General features: G+C 41.1%; 1 protein-coding gene across 3 annotated transcripts in view; it reads left to right on the top strand.

Moving 5' to 3' along the window:
• Nucleotides 1-19525, top strand: part of MED13 (mediator complex subunit 13) — a 157171-nt gene that overhangs the window by 24924 nt on the left and 112722 nt on the right. For all 3 annotated transcript variants that reach the window (XM_060259550.1, XM_060259552.1, XM_060259553.1), the window contains exon 3: nucleotides 18597-18765. In XM_060259550.1, coding sequence (XP_060115533.1) covers nucleotides 18597-18765 — 169 coding nt within the window. The remainder of the gene's footprint in view (nucleotides 1-18596; nucleotides 18766-19525) is intronic.

Raw genomic sequence — 19525 nt, forward strand, 5'->3', positions numbered from 1 at the left:
TTCAGAGAAATGGCTCGATATGGCCTGCTTCTGCTTCCCAGTCCTGGTATTCCAAGGAGGTCTCCCATCCAAATACTTGCCAGGGTCTTCCCTGCTTAGCTTCCAAGATCTGACGAGATTGGGCTTGCCTGGGCTATCCAGGTCAGGTCTGTCTACAAAACTGTGTGTGTGTACTGGCATTCTGTTATTCTGGGATCTGCTGTCCTCTTCATCAGCCATCCATTTGTGGAGGGCTGCCAGGAGCATCTGTTGTGGGGATCTTAAACTGTCCTTCTGAAGCCAAAGGAAATGGCAAGAGTCCTTTCAGTTGCAGCTAAGACTGAATAACAGTATTGGCTGGCAAGTTATCACATTGTTAGCTGCTTACACCTTGAGAAAACAGCCTTCAGAGGCAGTGATCTTGGTACCAGTGACTGTACAACTGCCTCTTGTCCAACAGAATCTGGTTTGTAGGTGAAAGCTTTGTAGGTTTCACACCCTCACGTACCTGGGTGAGATCCATGTTGCATTTTAAGAACACCCTTACCCTCTTTCCCCTTACTTTTGTGTCTCTTCTCTCTTTCCGTCGTCTTTGCAGACTTACAGACAGAGATTTGTGTTTATTTTTAATTAGTGTAGCGCAGAGTGGTAAAGCTGCAGTACTGCAGTTGGAACTCTCTGCTCACTACCTGAGTTCGATTCCAGCGGAAGGTGGTTCAGGTAGCCGGCTCAAGGTTGACTCGACCTTCCATCCTTCCGAGGTCGGTAAAATAAGTAAATCAAATCAAATAAATAAATAAAATAAAGTGTAGATAACCGGGGAAGGCAATGGCAAGCCACCCCATAAAAGGTCTGCTGTGAAAACGTTGTGAAAGCAGTGCCTCCCCAGAGTCGAAAATGACTGGTGCTTGCGCAGGGGACCTTTCCTTTCCTTTTTTGCCTCCTTTAAAAAGATACTTCCAGTATTGTTGTTACAGTGACAATGTCAATGCTGCTTACTTCCACAACTTTACATTTCACAGCTGTTAACACATATGAGCTTATTAGGTGGCTTACAGCAATCCTAAAACATCAAAATGCAATCAAATAGTAAAATAATAAAACAGGCCTCTACATTAAGATCCAGTAAGTTTCAGAGGGTAGACTTGTTGGAATAGAGTCCAGTGGCAGCTTGGAAACCAACGAGATTTTGAGGAATAAGCTTTTGAGAATCAAAGCTCCCTTTGAAGGTATCTGATAGAGCTTTGAATTTCAGTAGCTTATACCTTGAAAAACATTTTGGTATCTAAGGTGCTACTGGACTCTCATCTAGTTGTTAAAATCCAGTAAGATTTAGCAGTATCAGCCAGCCACCCCACCCCCCAAAAACCCCACAACCGTGTGAAAAAAGTGAAAGGATAAAAACCTACTGTAATAGGCCTTGCATCTAGTTCTTTCTCCCCCTTTCACTCTTTAATAATAACATCCAGTCTTCTCAACTTGCCCTGGATATATCTTATGGGAAGGGAATCTTGTTTCCTGGAATAGCCGTTTGCCTGGCTTTGTCTGGAGATTAGTGCAAAAACATAATTTATTTTATTTTTATTTTGTTTTCTTGCATTTATATCCTTGCCCTCCCCTAACGGACTCAGGGCGGCTCTCTCGGCTTGACTTCGCGAACGAAGATTTAAGAAGGGTGCAGTAGTCCACGTCTGCTGCAGGCTCGCTGGTGGCTGACAAGACCAATGCGGGACAGGCAGATCCAGCCACAGTGGCTGCAGGGAAAAGTCTGATTTGGGGTTGGTGCTGTAGCAGTGCGATTCTTCCTCAATCTCCTTTTGTCCTCAAGACCAGCTATGCGTGCGTTCTCAAAGGAAAAGACAGCCTGGTGGATGGTGTGCCTCCATGCTTTGCGATCTGAGGCTAGGTCAGACCACTGGTGATGGTTGATGGGACAGGTGCCAAGGGATTTCTTCAAGGAGTCCTTGTACCTCTTCTTTGGTGCCCCTCTATTTTGATGGCCGGTGGAAAGTTCACCATACAGAGGAATCTTGGGAAGGCGGTGGTTTTCCATCCTAGAAATATGCCCTGCCCAGCGCAGCTGCATCTTCAACAGCAGTGCTTCGATGCTTGTAACCTCCGCCCTCTTGAGGACTTCAGTGTTGGTCACAAAGTCACTCCAGTGGATGTTGAGGATGGTGCGAAGGCAGCGCTGATGGAAGCGCTCAAGGAGTCGCAGGTGATGACGGTATAAAACCCACGATTCGGAGCCGTAGATGGGCCCGCAGGGCCCTAATGCTTTCGGGAAGGGTGTTCCACATAGTAGGAGCTGCTGCTGAAAAAGCTCTTGCTCTGATGGTGGCCAGCTGTGCTTCTTTTGGCCCAGGGAGCATAAGGAGATTTTGAGTTCTTGATCGAAGTGCTTTCTGAGGCTCGTATGGGGAGAGGCAGTCCCGGAGGTAGAGAGGTCCCGGGCCATATAGGACTTTAAAGGTCATAACCAGCACCTTGAAGCAAATTCAGAATGCCACAAGCAACCAGTGCAACAGTTCCAGCGTAGGTTAAATGTGCTCCTGAAAGGTAGCTCCATTAGCAACCTAGCTGCAGCATTTTGCACCAGTTGCAGCTTCCAAATCTGTGTCAAGGGCGACCCCATGTAGAGGGTGTTACAGTAGTCTATTCTCGAGGTGACCATTGCATGAATCACTGTTGACAAGTTGCTACGTTCTAGGTATGGGGCCAGCTGCCTTATCCGCCTAAGATGGTAAAATGCGGATTTGGCAGTAGCTGCTACCTGGGCCTCCATAGTTAATGAGAGAAACGGAAACCTAAAATTCTCGGGTGTTTTAATACCATCTTTCATTGTATCTGCGAAGTGTGCATGGACATGAAAGCTCATGCCTTGAATAAACCTTTATTGGTCTTAAAGGTGCCACTGGGCTCAAAAAGTTGTTCTGCTACTTCAGATCAACATGGCTGCCAACCTGTATCTTAATATGATCCTGCAAGACATCTTTTAGTTTGTAAAAATATTTGTGCCTTGGACTTACGGGGAAGGAAAATGCCGAGCTGAGCTGCTTCTCATAACGGGAGCAGGCTGCAACTTCTGTTCGGGGTAGTGGAAGGCAAATTAATGCCTACTGCCTACTTTTCTCAGTCAGAGATTAGTCCAAGATATGCACAGAAAACGTTGAGATTTACCTTGGCTAAAAAGGAGTCCCGGGGGGGGGGGGGCTCCTTTGAGGCTTCTCTGGAGAAGAGCTGCATTTTCATCATCTGCAGAAGTTCTCAGAGTCATTTATTTAACATAAGCTCGTCAGAATCCTAACCTTCTTGGACATTGCTAAGCATCTAAAGCTACACAAGACCAGTGTGGATCTGGATAATTGGCAGAAAAGGTACAAATTACTATTTTTCATTCCGGGACTATTTACAGTTAAACAGAATAAATTCAAAAGGTGGGAAATGAAAATCTAGAAAGCTTGGAAGAAGAAGGGAGGAAGACGTGAAATTTAGACTTCGTAAATTTAAAGGACAGTGCTAAAAAGTGGAAAGGAATTTATTGTTTGGTCTACTTGCGGTTTTGAAAAAAGAGCACCATCCTCACAGACCTGTAGCATATACATTCAACACAGGAAGTACGTCAAGCATCGTGAGATCTCTTTACCAGTGAAAACGAGATTTGGTGGCAAGCAGGAAGTAGCTGATGAAGAGCCTACTCTAGGACTATAATACCATTGAGAAACATCGGCGACCATTGCTTGGAGGTCAAAATTAAAATAATGTTTTGGACATATTGTTTGTAATGGACTTTAGAAACCTTTAAAAGAAAAGGGGGGGAAAGTTGCAGAGAGCAGCAAAAAGTCACGACCGCCATTTTGAAGGATTTAAAAATTTTAAAAATTAATATCTTGGCCTGAGAAGCTCTGAGGATGGCGAAATTAGGCTTGTTATTAAAAGCAAGCTCTAATCTTTTGAATCTGATAGTTAAATTTGAAATTGGTGAGATCAAAATTTTCGGTGTTTTTAAATGTCAGAACACAAGCAAACCCGTACAAGGGCTACTTCATTGGAGAAAATGCAGGATCAATTAGAGGCAATGGAGGCCAGAATGATGAAAGGCATGAGAGAGATAAGTGCATCAAAAAAATTAGATGGAAGATTTGTAGCAGTAGAAATAATATTAAATGCAAAAAACCTGTTGTTATTGGGACTGTATGCGCCTAATGGTGCAAAGGATGCTTTTTAAAAAGACATTATACAACAATTTGATGAACTGACTCATGACCAAGTTTTGATAATGGGAGACTTTAATGGAACAATTAAGAACTCTCTGAATAGGTCGGGGGAGGGGGAATAATAACAAAGAAGGAAAATTGCCAAAGTCTTTTTTTGAATTGGTCAAACAAGAAAATTTGGAGGACCTATGGAGGAAATTTAACGCTGAAGTGCGGGACTACAGCTTTTTTTCAGCAAGTCATAAAACTTTTTCTAGAATTGACATGTTTTGGGGCACTAAAGATTTAGGACTTATAACAAGGGAAATAGAGATTTTACCTAAAATTGGGGCTGACCATAACCCAATAATGTGAATTACAAAATTGTCTAAGAAGTTGAGAAGATGGAGATTGAATGAAGATTTACTACAGCATAAAGAAATAGTGACATACCTAGAAAATGAAACTAAAACTTTCTTTCAAATGAATGACAAAGAGGATATAGAATCTCAGATGGTCTGGGATGCCTATAAAGCAGTAATGAGAGGAATATTGATTACCCTGAATAATAAAGATAAGAGAGCAAAAGAAAAACAGTTGTTGGACATTCAAAATGAAATAAAGAAAAAAGAAGGGGAGTTGAGGAAAAAGGCCAGGGAAAAAGAAAATTATAAGGGAAATTACAATATTACAAATGCAAATGAGACATTTGTTAAATAAAGAATTGGAATGGAATTTGAAAAGACTGCAGCAGAAATCTTTTGAGGGAGCAAATAAACCTGGAAAGTATTTGGCTTGGCAACTGAAGAAAAAGAGAGAAAATAAAATTATTAATAAAATTGTGGTAGATGGAAGAGAGGTAGTTAGCCAAGAGGGAATAAAGTATTATGCCAAGTTGTTTCAAGGTGTCAAAATAAAGAAAGAAAAGATGGATGAGTATCTACAAAAGATAAAAATAGAACCCTTAACAGAAAATATGCAAAAAGTTTTGAATGATCCAATTGAAAAAATAGAAATTGAAGCTGCAATTAATGTAATGAAAAATGGAAAGGCATCTGGGCCAGATGGATATACATCTAAATATTTTAAAATCTTTAAAGATGTTAACACCAAAATTGCAGAAGTTGATGAACATGATAAGAATAAAAGGGAAAATACCAAACACATAGAAGGAAGCTTTATTTCATTGATACCAAAGGAAGATAGAGATGTCACGAATGTAAAAAATTATAGACCAATTTCGCTATTAAACAATGACTATAAAATATATACAAGAATCTTGGCAGAACGGCTTAAACAACATTTGATAAATTTTATAAAGGAAGATCAAGCGGGGTTTCTTCCCAAAAGGCAAATAAGAGACAATATCAGAACTGTTGTAAATATTGTAGAATATTATGAAAGACATCCAGAAAAGGAAATAGCATTATTCTTTGACAATTTAAACTGGGACTTTGTTTGCAGTAATGGAGAAAATGGAGTTGGGAGAAAGCTTTATAAGAATTATAAAAGCGATATACACTGAACAACATGCAAGGCTATGTATAAACGCAGACCTTACAGAATATATGATAATTAGCAAAGGTACAAGACAAGGTTGTCCGCTTTCCCCATTGTTGTTTATAATGACTCTTGAAATATTACTGATGCAGATCCAAGAAGATATAGAAACAGAAGGATTAAAAATAAAAGGATTTATTTACAAATATAGAGCATTTGCAGATGATATAATGTTTATAAATGAAAACCTCATACAAGTTACACCTTTGTTGTTAGCCAAAATACAAGAATATGTGGAGTTGGCGGGACTTTGTATTAATAAAGAAAAATCAAAATTTCTATGTAAAATATGCAAATAAATAAGCAACAAGAATTACAGAGACTAATGGGCTGTGAAGTCACCTCCAAGGTAAAATATTTGGGTGTGGAGATAACAATGAAGAACATTGATCTATTTAAAAATAATTATGAAAAGCTATGGCATAAAATGGATGAAGATATGGTAAAACGGAACAAACTTAATTTGTCATTGCTGGGTAGAATAGCTGCAATTAAAATAAATATTCTACCAAGAATAATGTATTTGTTTCAAACTATTTCCATTGTGAAAGAAAGTAAACAATTTGATAAATGGCGAAGAAAAATTTCAGAATTTGTGTGGGCTGGGAAGAAACCAAGGATCAAAATGAAAATTTTGACAGATGCAAAAGAGAGAGGTGGATTTCAACTACCGAATTTAAAATTATATCAGGAAGCAGTTTGCTTAGTGTGGATAAAAGAATTGATAATGCTGTTAAACAAAAAACTCTTAGTGCTGGAAGGTCACGGAAATAAATTTGGCTGGCACGCGTATTTGTATTATGGAAAAAAGATAGATGGACGGTTTTTTCTCTCACTATTATATAAGAAATAATTTGCTAAATACATGGATAAAATACAAGCAATATGGGGATGAGAGGAAATAGTTATGGATAGTGCCAGCTGAAGTAATAAAAATAACGGCTGAGATAGGTGAAGAAAAGTGGTTGTCATATAATCAATTATTAAAAATACAAAGTAGCAAAATAGAACTGAAAACTGCTGAAGAGGTGAATAATAAATATGATTGGTTCCAAATGCAACAAATGAAGAGTTTGGTGGATAATGATATCAAAACTTAAGGAATAAGAAAAGAACAAACAGAAATGAAAAAAGTTCTGCTTGGAGATAATGAAAAATTAATTAATATATATATATATATAAATTACTGTTAAAATCATCTACGGAGGATGAAATAGTGAAATCTCAAATGATTAAATGGGCAATTAATGTAAATAAAGAAATACAGATGGAAACTTGGGAACACTTGTGGAAGAATTCTATGAAACTTTCGACGTGTCATAGTATTAAAAAGAACTGTTTCAAAATGATGTATAGACGGTATATGACTCCTTAAAAATTGGCAAAGATGAACAATAAGATGCCAGACAGATGTTGGAAATGTAAAAAACATGAACGTTCTTTCTACCATATGTGGTGGACTTGTGACAGGGCAAAAAAGTATTGGCAGATCATTCAACAATAAATTTCTAAGATCTTGGGATATGAATTTAAGAAAGTTGCAGAGACTTTTCTGTTGGGATTACAAATGGAAAAATTTCCAAAAGAAGATAGAACTGTAATTTGGTACTTGCTTTCAGCTGCTAGGACATTATATGTGCAGTTGTGGAAGCAAGAAAAAATACCAGAGAAATGGGACTGGATTATAAAAGTTATGACATGGAATGAAATGGACAAATTAACAAGAATATTAAGAGACTATGATTTAGAAGTTTTTAAGACAGAGTGGAAAAAGTTTAGAAGATATGTAGAAAAAGAGTGGAATCACACACTGCACTCATGTGGCAAGAAGCTTCTAAAGAAAACTTACCCTGACAAATGCCTACCATGTCAGGAAAATCAACAGCACCCTCTTAGTTGTAGTAACGGGAGGTGCAGCAGGATGAGGATGTAGAGAAAGCCTTGTCTGGGTGAGATTACCTTTGCAGATAAATGAGATGGCAGCTCCTCTGTTACTCAGAATCCACTCTTAAGAGCTGCTGTAAGGTTGAGTGGTTCGCTGGTGACTCCAGATCATGGCGAGATTTATCTGGATCTTGGGGCTGAAGCTTATTTGGCAAAAGTGTGTGGCTTTGCAAGGATGAAAATGTTGGTGAGCCATTCTCTCTCTCTCCACCGCCCCTTTTCCATTTCAGCTCAGCATTAGTTAAAACAAGTAAGCTGAGCTTACAGTTTTCCTGCAATTAATGGTATTGCTGACTCTTCTTAATTAGAAAAAGAAGTTCATCTTCTAACTACAGGCTAAAACATTCTGCCAGCTAGTGAAAGTATAAATTATAATTTCAAATGGAGTTGCTGTTAGCCGCTTAATTTTTCGTTTTGCCCCAGAGTCTGAAAGTACCCTGTCAGTTGAACACCTTTTCCCCACAATCAGGCTGGCCACTAATAAACACTGTAGTGTTTCAAAACAGACAGATGTGTATATTAAAGTTCTCATTTCATCCTCTTTGATTGAGAGATAGAGTAATATCTTCCAGAATGTGTGTCAAGCCCTGTCAACTATTTTATCTGAGCAGGAGGTGGGGGGGAGGAGTTCTGATTTCTTTCCAGGAGACTTGAGCTTTGCAGAACTCCTCTCTCTCTCTCTCTCTCTCTCTCTCTGTATGTGTGCATAATCATAAAGAAAGTTGTTTCAATATTAATGTAAAAATGTTTCTCAAGCATCTGAACCCCCCACCCCACCCCAGATAATGCAAAATAAGCTGTTGCTGTAAGGCACTTCTGAGAAGGTTGATTTCAAATTAATCTCATTAGGTCTTTTCCGTGCCTTGTAGGTGAAGCTGTTGTGCCTTTTATTTTGCAAGATGGGTAGTTCTTGTGTCTGATCATTATTTTGTGTCTTGAGAGTCTGTCTTCTGATTTCTTTCACTGCGGGGGTCTGTGCTCCCTTTGTGTGTGTGTAGCTGCCTTTATTATGGAGAACCATGTGCTCATGGGGGGCTGAATAATCCCTCACCGAAGGCATCAGGTTTGCTTGTGTTCTCCAGATAATTATAGCTGTACAGGAGCTTTCCCGAACTGCCTGTTCTTATGGACAGCTAGCATAAGCAAACAGATTTTTTTTTTAACAAAAAGTGTACATAGGGCTGACTGAAATACTCTCTCATGAATGACATCTTTCTTTTGAATAAACTGGTCTTTTTTAAAAAAAGGGTGAATGGTATCCAGAGTAGGTTGATGGATTGGTGACTCCATATGCTAGTTCTGTCATACCATGTGTAGTGAAGAAACATGTATATATTAAACATGTGTTAATATGACTTTCTTTCCAGGTCAAGACCAAATTCACGTCAAATTACACTGAGTGTAGGGAAGCTGTTTTTCTTCGACTGTGTTGTTACGAGGAGTTGCTGGCTTAGGTTCCACACTTGATTTTAAATAATTCTTTACGTTTAATCAGTGACTCACCTCAAAGTACTAGAGAGATTTGTGTTGAAGTGGTGAGATGCCTCTACAAGGAGGAACATTGAGATTTAGATACTGAAATCAGAAATATTTGGCGAGGGGGTGGGGTGGACGGTACAAATATCTGGGCCTTGAGAAATTAGCACATCTCAAGCAGTCAAAATAAGCATTCAGTGTAAATAGCTATTAAAGCACCAGTCGTTTCCGACTCTGGGGTGATGTTGCTTTCACAGCATTTTCATAGCTGACTTTTTAAAAAAAAACAAAAAAACCAGGGGTCATTTTGTAGAAAAAGAGGTGCTGGAGCTCATTAGCACAACTTATTTGCATAACTTGTTTGCATATGTCACACACCTCTGACATCACCAGAAGGCATACTAAATTGGATCAGCTCAGCATCTACCTTAAAATGCTTCTTGAATTATAATTGTCATAATAAAACCTTACTCCCATCATACTTTTTACAATTACTTCCTTCTATGTGGCCCCAGTGGCATTTATTTTTTTGTAATTATTTTTATTTTATTGGATTTATATCCCACCCTCCCCGCCGAAGCAGGCTCAGGGTGGCACGATGAAGATTTCCATCTGTCTGCTTTCTATGTTTTGGTTATTTCCCCATTTTTTGTGGGGGGAAATATTAGAAAGTTTGTCAAATCTTAGAGTTCAACAGAATTCTCACAGGGGGTTTGAACAATGAAGCCCAGAAGCAAATATTGGGGGGAGAGGGGTAAGAAAGAAAGAGCACAATAAAATTGAGAGGTTTCCGGAGCTCTGCTCCTGTGAGCTCCTGCCCAAAATGAGGCTTGGCTATTACTAAAAAAAAACTGCTAAAGACTCAGTCATTGTAGGATTCCAGACTTTATGCAGGGTTATGCACAATGAGAGGCAAGGGATCAAAGAGCAGGAGGAAAAACAGAGATGACTGTAACTAGCAATCAGTGCTTGTGCAAGCTGCATTTATATATTTCATAATTAATTTACATGTTATCATGCAGTGTGTCACTATCAAGATCATCTTCACGATGACCCACCTTGGTAGGTTGCTGCTATAACCAGGGAGTTGATCTGTCTGAGCTCTTCTAGTCCAGGGGTGGCCAAACTTGCTTAACATAATAGCCATATGGAATAAATGTCACACGTTCGAGAGCCGCAAGACATGAACAATTACTGCACCATGTCGTTATTAAAACTCTTAATACATACTTTGCGCAGAAAGATAAAATACATATGTATGCACTTTACAATCCGACAACGCAAAAGGAGATTTTTAAAAAAACAAAAGCTGAGAATAACAGTCCCCATAAGACTAGCACAGAGAAAGGTAAGGGAACTATTATTTGGCACCAGTGGGAGAAGGAAACACGCATGTACCATATAATCACTGTGCACTGTTTGCATCATTATGCATCTCTTTTTGCCTTGACACCAAAGTTAGTAAATACAAGTCCTACAAGAACTGTGAAATAAAGGGGGAACCCTGAGCCTCCCTCTTTAATTTCGTCCCTCCTTCCAGTGGCTCCCTTGGCTCTTGCACTCTCTTTCTCTGCTCTAGGTCTCCAGGTGGCCTCTGTGGTGGAGGAGAAGAGGTTGCAAGCCTGCCTATTTCCCCCTCCTTCCTCGCTTCACACACGGTGGAAATAGTTGCCTACCTATGGGTCAGCACTCAGAGACTGAGGCCCCAATGCTAAGCACACTTACTTGAGAGTAAACCTGTACTAAGTTCCTCCTCAACCTCCGGAAGCCACACAGTATGTGTGAAAGAGCCACTTGTGGCTCCCAAGCCACAGTTTGGCCACCCCTGCTCCAGTCATTTCATAGTAGTGTTTGAAGTCTGGAAACTCAGTTCTCAGCGAGAAAGTGAATTCTGCTGAATTCTATTGGATGCTTTCTGATATGCACTTTTGAGATTGCAGCTCTAATCTAACATGCTACCCACTTAAACTGTGCCTCAGAGAATCTTGAATTATGCTGTTAGTTCGCTACCCTGTTATGGGACTACGTGGTTGTCAGTTCCCCTTTTAAATTCATTTTAAACATTTTTATTCTACCTTTCAATTCAGTCAGGGTCCACAAGTTGGTGAAGATAAGAACATTAAAATGTTTTAAACAACTGAAAATGCAGTTCTAAAATTCAATCAAAAACACATAAATAACGCCAGAAGGCAGGCCAATAACCGTTATTAGGGATATGCCAGGCAAAACAAAAAATGTCTTCACCTGCTGGCCAAAGGGGAGGGACGGTGGCTCAGTGGTAGAGCATCTGCTTGGGAAGCAGAAGGTCCCAGGTTCAGTCCCTGGCATCTCCAAAAAAGGGTCCAGGCAAACCTCAGCTTGAGACCCTGGAGAGCCGCTGACAGTCTGAGAAGACAATACTGACTTTGATGGACCAAGGGTCTGATTCAGTATAAGGCAGCTTCATATGTTCAAAGATGCTGACAGAGGGAGACAGATGAATCTCCCTGAGGAGGGGGTTCCAGTGTTTGGGTATCACGATGGAGAAGGCCATTTTGTGGGTTGCCATTTCTGCACAAGGACATAAGCTTGGGCTTCTAATCAGTATGTAGAACTAAATGTTGAGACCAAGAGATTCTGTTCCGTTCCCTTCTTTGTGCAGATTTTTTTTGTCCAGAGGCCAACCATTTTCTGTGCTCACCTCTGATCCCAAGTCCTCTGTATGTGTTAGAGGATCTGCCTGATTGCAGAGTTCTTCACCCCTGAAGCAGATCAGTGAGTTACTACCCTACTCATATGGCATAGAGAGGTCTTATGCCATGCTGAGGTTTGGAGTCGGCACGAGCTTCTGCTAGAATCGCATAAGCCTCCCCATCCCCAGTTTTCTTCAGTTCTTAACAAAATTTGGGGAAGGCATCCATATGCTCCGATACATCTTGTCAGACCAGAGGTCCAGACTGGCTCTCTTTATGGGAGGTGTGTGCACATGGAATTATTTATATACATCATTTATATTTTACTTTTCTCCCCACTGGGGACGCAGAGTAGCTTACAACATTCTCCCCTTCTCCATTTTATCCTCACGACAACCCTGAGAGGTAAGTTACACAGAGTATGTAACTGGCCCAAGGACACCCAGCAAGCATCAATGTTGAGGTGAGGATTCAAACCTGGGTCTCCCAGGTCCTAGTCTGATATTCTAGCCCAGGTGTGTTGAACTCATTTGCTACGAGGGCCAGATCTGACATAAATGGGACTTTGTGGGTCATGTGTGTCATAAAATGTAATGCCAGGTAGTGGAGGTATAAACTTTATAAAGCAGTGGTCCCCAACCTTTTTGGCCCCAGGGACCGGTTTTATGGAAGACAATTTTTCTACAGACCGGGGGAAGTGCAATGGTTTCGGGATGATACAATTGTGCACTTTATTTCTATTATTACATTGTAATATATAATGAAATAATATACAACTCATGGACCGGTTGCTAACAGGCCACCGACCAGGACAGGTCCATGACCCAGGGGTTGGGGACCCCTGTTACAAAGGACACAGACAAACACAATTAAAGTGGTTTTTTTTAACTTAAAATGCAAACATGCTTAAAACCCTTGTGATGTTTTGTTTAAAATGGAAAGGTGGGAGAATAGTGGGATTTGACAATGGAATTTTAAAAATAAAACATCAAGAAAAAGCACAAGGATCACAGCAGAAACTAAAAATATGAACAAAAAATATAAAATGCTCTGAGCTTAGGAAAACATTAAATGGCTGGGCATTGCAAGCTTCTTCCACACATACCCCCCCCCCCCGGTCTACTCAGATTAACTACAGCTCTTCAGTGTAATATCCCCCCTTTGGCTGTGGGTTCCCATGTTGCAGTACTCGCTAGGCACCAGTTCTCACATCCATTCAGCAGAGACGGGCTGGCTCAAAGGATCAGCCCTCTATTTGCAAGGTCACATCTCCACCAAGCAACCCCTGATGTAACCACTACTCCAGACTGGTTGCCTTTACAGGAGGTGTGTGCACATCCTCTTGATTCAGATTGAAGAATATTGAAATAGCTCCTTCATTGTCTTCCAGCCAAGGCTCTCTCGGAGATCTGTTGTGATATTCGGAACTTTAAAACTTTCCAAGTGGATTGCTGTGAGTCATAAATATTCAATGCTGGTTGCAAACATTTTTTTTCCTTCCACTGACAATCACTTTCTGATGCTTTTGGCAAACCTTTAAACAAAATGCTGATATAAATCCAGGCTGTTTGTATGCCTGAGTTCAACACAGAGATAAGAAAAGATCCTTTGCAGTGGTTTTGAAGAGAGCAGATGTGGCTGCATTGTGCGCTCTTGTTTATAATGGAGGTGTCTGAATGGAGCAAAATAAGTGGGAGTGGTCACTGGTGAAGAAAATGAATGGTTAGATTTGAAGAACTTCTCCAGGGAGCCTCCCCCAAATTGTGCGTGTCCTGTAATAATTGGAATGTGGATCCAGTGTGACAATTTGTGCTTTGAGATGGTTTGTGGTCTTATATATCTCCTGGCTGTCACTTGTAATTAAGGTTGGCATAGTGGGAATTCTTATTTTTAGCAATAGCGGGGAAAGAGCTAAGCCTGTCCTCGTATTCTAAATAGATGGCTGTCATGGTTGATAGCGGTAGCTTCTGCAGTTTGAGGGAGCACTTTCCTGTCAATTTGGCTGCCCTGGAAGCTCTCTGGGTCTGCTTGGGAGTCCCAGCGTCTTGCGGTGGATTCTTCCCGCGTTTGAGAGTGAACAGCTGATCTAGAGCGCCGGCTCAGCCTGTTGGCCTCTTGATTGACGTTTGTGTAATAATCCACTCTCTTCTGGCTTGGACTCCCTATGAAGTGTAGTGGCACATAAATAAATGTACAATGTTGACGTTAATGTTGGATTCGCTGCTAGAGGGTATAGTGATGGCCACAGGAACCAACAGTTTTAAAAGGGGCATTAGAGAGATTCGTGGAGGATGACTCTATCAATGGCCACGAGCCATGGGGACTGAGGGGAACCTCCACATTCAGGAGGCAGCATCACGGGAAGACCTCGGCATCTATGCCTCGTTGTTGTTGTTGTTTTTTTAATTTTCAGTGCTTTATTGAAAATTATAAGTAATTTTAGCCGAGATTAATATAACAAGGCTCAAGTCGGTTTACATAACGAAATATAATAACAACAAAGAAAATCTTTGGTAAACTGTTGCGTGCACAATATAAAATAAATCATCTTGTCTTGCCATAGGTTAACAGTATATTGCCAAGCATTCGATAGATTACATTGACAACTTTTTAAAAGGTGGGAAATTCTTTGTGCTGTGCCAGGCTTTCGAGAAAAGCAAACCGTATAGTTTCAAAGCGAGTGTTAGAGTCAGTAGGGTTGGGGTTGTTCAAGGAGTCAGCCGGCGTGTCTAGAATACAGAATTCTTGGGAGTATAAGAAGCCAGTTCCCAATCGTTAGGGGTTTAGCTGTTTTCCAAGAATCTATGCCTCATTGTTGGCCGTTCAGAGGAACTGGTTGGCCGTTGTGTGCGACAGGATGCTGGACTAAAGGGACTGTTGGCCCAATCCAGCAGGGCTCGTCTTATGTTTGTTCTTGGACAGTGGTAGCATTTCCCATGGTTGCTGATTTCACCCACCCTCCCCCATTCCCAGGGCATCTTGGTAGACTGGTTGGGACAATGTACAGCTTCAGTACAGCTTTGAGATGGTTCGTGGTCTTACGTTATCTCCTGGCTGTCACTTGTAATTAAGGCTGGCATACTGGGAATTCTTATTTTTAGTAATAGTAGGGAAAGAGCAAAGTCGGTCATCGCACTCTAAATAGATGGCTGTCATAGTTGATAGAAAAAGAAGATGACGATATTGGATTTATATCCTGTCCTATACTTTGAATCTCAGAGTCTTAGAGCGATCACAATCTCCTTTACCTTCCCCCTCCACAACAGACACCCTCTGAGGTAGGTGGGGCTGAGAGAGCTCTTACAGCAGCTGCCCTTTCAAGGACTTTCAAAGCTAAGGCTGACCCAAGGCCATTCCAGCAGCTGCAAGTGGAGGAGTGGGGAATCAAACCTGGTTCTTCCAGATAAGAGTCCGCACATTTAACCACTACACCAAACTGGCTGTAAAGCTACACCAAAAGCTACACCAAACTGGCTCTAAAGTTACACCAGTACACCAAACAGTAGCTTCTAAAGTTTAAGGGAGCGTGTTCCTGTTTAATTTGGCTGCCTTCAGAACAAAGTCTTTCCCTGATGCTGGGTCTAAGGTTGGGAGGATTCTAATAGAGTCTGGATTGAACATCTTAGCCATTTATGAGGCAAAGCCATGGGTGTGGTACTCAGGAAAATTTTGACACACTTGTTAGTTGATGCGTTTGTGGTAGAGCTGATCTACCTTCTGGAGTAACTGATGAAGGATGATGATGAACTAGCACTGTAGTAGCCTATGAGCACATTCCGAGACAATGTCGCTCATCTTTTAAATGGTTATGGTGTATCTGTATGGTAATCCCCTGGTTTGGAAGGGGACAGAGTGCTTCAGTTTTTTGGGAGCTAAAATTTTTTCGCTATCTGATATGGAAACATCATCTCTTGTTGAGCCAGTTTGGTGTAGCGGTTAAGTGTGCGGACTCTTATCTGGGAGAACCGGGTTTGATTCCCCACTCCTCCACCTGCACCTGCTAGCATGGCCTTGGGTCAGCCATAGCTGTGGCAGAGGTTGTCCTTGAAAGGGCAGCTGCTGTGAGAGCCCTCTCAGCCCCACCCACCTCACAGGGTGTCTGTTGTGGGGGAGGAAGGTAAAGGAGATTGTGAGCCGCTCTGAGACTCTTGGGAGTGGAGGGCGGGATATAAATCCAATATCATCTTCTTCTTTTTCTTGTACATGATAAAATCACATTCTCAGGAATTTTATCAAGTAAAGAAGATGTTTGCCATGAAAATGCATCATACAGATTCTAAGGTAGCCTACTGTGTTCTGGGGAAATATGGACATCCCTGCCTGCTTCCGAACTTTAAGATGTCTAGAGGCATCTCAAAGCCTCCCATTTTTCGGTCGAGACATTGTGTCCTTTGCTGTGGTCCCCCTTCCTCTTGAACCCTTAAGATAAACCTCTTCACGTCTTTCTGAGGAGAGGGTTGTAAAGGTCATTGAGATGTCTGGTAATGCCACCACGGCTTGCTGTATACTTTGACTTTGTGTGGGTGTATTGGACTAGAGATTTTTTTTTATTATTTAAAGGTTAGTATTTTGATAACTGTCTTGTGTGTTCATCTCATGCGAGGTAAAAATGCTTGATGCTTGTCTGCAGTCCCTTGATAGGTCGGTCTCCCCCCCACCCCCCACCCCATACCTTGCTATTCAGCGACCCGATGCTTTTTGCTATTTATTATCTAAACATCTGTCATTGACAGGCATACAGAGAGGGAAAGGTCTGTATAATTAAGTCAGAGAGTCAGCCATACAACTCTCTTTTGCAGGATTGCTGATGGCAGGGGCCGCAACTGTGCGGTGTCCAACTTGGGGGCAATTTTGTCCTGTCCTTAGTGTTATTCCCCAGCCCAGCACTCCTGCCCACCCCCCATGGGGGCTGGAGTTTTTGGTCATGCTAGAATGCACCTGTGTTGGGAAACACCTTTTTAGAGGAGGCATAATTCAGCTACATAGAAGCGCTTTGGGAGAGTTAGGTAGCTCTTTCCTTAAAACTAGTGTGGCTTCAAAGTACTTGACTCAGCCAATTGTTCCCAGCAGTGAACAAATGGGTTGCATAAGCAAAACAGACACGTCCATGCTACAGGTAGTACAAATATTAAAGTGGAAGAAACGGAAGCCAGCGGAAGGCCACCTTTGACAGCATGCTGCATCTTTCTGCTGGGCCTAGTGATGTATTGCTGTTTTTATGCAGCCCCTTGGGCAAGGCAAGGCACTGTTCCTTTTGAGTGGGGAGATTACTATTCTGTAGAGATGCCTCATGATATGTAGGTAACTGTTGGTATTTTAACTCACGCGGTAGCTTCATTTTACAAGCTAGATTTACAAATGCTTGACTGTCTAGCTGGAAGAAGCTAAGGAAGCAGAAAAATATATAGGTTATAAGAGGGTGTTGTGGTGGACCACAGGGCAATAGATTTTAAGGAAGCTGCAGTAAACTGAATATAGTTTTATCTGAAAATCTTGGTTGGCGATAGATAAAGAATGGAATGAACTTGGATCTATTTTTAACTTCAGTTTTGGCTTTCCAATTTTTTAAGTTCTGTACTGCAGCCACACAAGTTCACTGGTCACTGTGGCTGCAGTATTGAACTTAAGAAGTGGAAAGCCAAAACTGATGTTAAAAATAGATCCAGGTTCATTACGTTCTTTATCTACCATAAATTGAGATTCTCAGATAACTGAATATAATTTTAACTGCAGCTATCTTGGAAAATTGAAAAAAAAATGGAATTTTTAGGGTTGGATCAACAGAACTTTGTCAGGGCAAAATGCATTAGGCTCTTAATAAAAAATGTTTGTGGCAGCCCCCCCCCCTCCCCACTGGCATGGTTCTGATGATCTGCAGGAATATAGCCAAGGGTATCAGATGCCCTTGCTTTCAGGAGCTCTGGGTGTGAACTCTGCATGCATCAGAATGTGTATCCAAATGAAGGGTAACACACATCCTAACTCAGTGGGTGGGGGGTTGAGCTGCTGCTGATCTTTCTTTTCCTACGAGAAAGTAAATGTAATAAGAATTGGAAAGAATGTGGGAATAATTGTTTGATCTAGTGGAACTAAAATATCTGTGTCAGAAATGAAATCTGCTAGATTGCTGAGGCATCCCTATTTATTATGTATTTCATACAGTCTCAAATATTCGCCTTGTACACTCAGTTGTTCTGAACTCTGGGAAAGCACAGAATTAATATTTCCCTGAAGAACTGGATTGGACCTTTAGTGGAAGAAAATTTGTTTTTCATCAACTTTCAGTGAGAAAATGGATGGCTTATGAAATGCCACTGTGCAATCTAAGGATGATCACACATATCACAGCAAGTCCAGGTTGATATGCTCAATAAGGATTTGTGGCCTGTCTTGATGCCATGACAAACGTAGCTACATGGTGACGTGGACTGGAAACATGCATCTTAGTCATGCATGTTTAAGTTGTGCACTTAAAATGGGGATGGACAACAGCTCTGTGGTACACCACATGCTCTTCATGCAAAAGTTCTACCTACAGTTATTTTCACATTCAGGTTAAAAGAATCTTGGGTGGCCAGCCTACATGGGAAAGACCTCTGTCCGAAATTTAAGAGAGCTGCTGCTAATTGGGATGGATGATAGTGGACTAGATAGACTGTGGTAGTCTGACGGTGCAATACAGCTTCATATATTCAGGATGATTTAAGGGATTCCTTGTAATATCTATGATAACTTGATGTTAACTTTGGTTCATTTTCCCCTCTTTTAGATGAAGAAGATGGTGTATGGGAGAACGGGCTTTCCTATGAATGTCGTACTCTGCTTTTTAAAGCAATTCACAACCTGGTGGAAAGATGTCTGATGAACCGGAATTTTGTGCGCATTGGGAAATGGTTTGTGAAGCCTTATGAGAAAGATGAAAAGCCTATAAATAAAAGGTATGGTCCCCCCCCCCTTTCCCCTTCGCCTATCTCTGTATATTTTACTTGCAGCTATACAGTAGTAGCTATTTGCTTTACACCTCAAATAGTGAACCTGACTCTTCATGTGAAAGCAAATGTTATATGTTGATGGAATTGATTTCTGTATCTACATTTGGAATTTCCTAAAGAGCCTCAACAGCTTTCCTATATTTCCTGTAGCCTCTACAGCTATAGTTATGCTTGAATGGCTTCATTATATGTGTTTGTTCTGCTAACACCAGAGCCAGGATTTTTGCTTTGGGTGTCTTACACAGGCTGCTGTCACCTCAGAATAGAAATGTGTGTGGAATCATCCAGAGCAGTGGCAAAGATCTGCAAGTGGCATTTCAGAATTGTAACGATCTCTCTGTTAGGAGAGCCAGGATAGTGTTGTTTTGTTCCTGCTTTCTTTGGTATACCGTGTAAACACTGTCTGGCCTTAAGAACTCTTCTTGTACCTTTTTCATATGTGTGTGTTTTGTTATGGAGAACACTTCCACAGTTGTGGGTTATTTTGCATGCCTTTCAGAATTATTCTGAAGGATTCTTTGAGGGTCGCTTCATTGGTTTTCTGTAGGACACTGTAAAATGTGAATTGCAGATGCGTGTTCCTCAACAACAAGGGAGTCCTGACTAGCTGTAGATACCCGGTATGTTGATACTCTCTTGTGGAACACTGTTTGCCATTCATATCACGGATTTACAGGAAGCACTTGATGTAGTTGTGGGCAAACTT

Source organism: Heteronotia binoei, chromosome 18 (genome assembly GCF_032191835.1).
Source record: "Heteronotia binoei isolate CCM8104 ecotype False Entrance Well chromosome 18, APGP_CSIRO_Hbin_v1, whole genome shotgun sequence".
In the NCBI taxonomy this organism is placed as follows: Eukaryota; Metazoa; Chordata; class Lepidosauria; order Squamata; family Gekkonidae; genus Heteronotia; species Heteronotia binoei.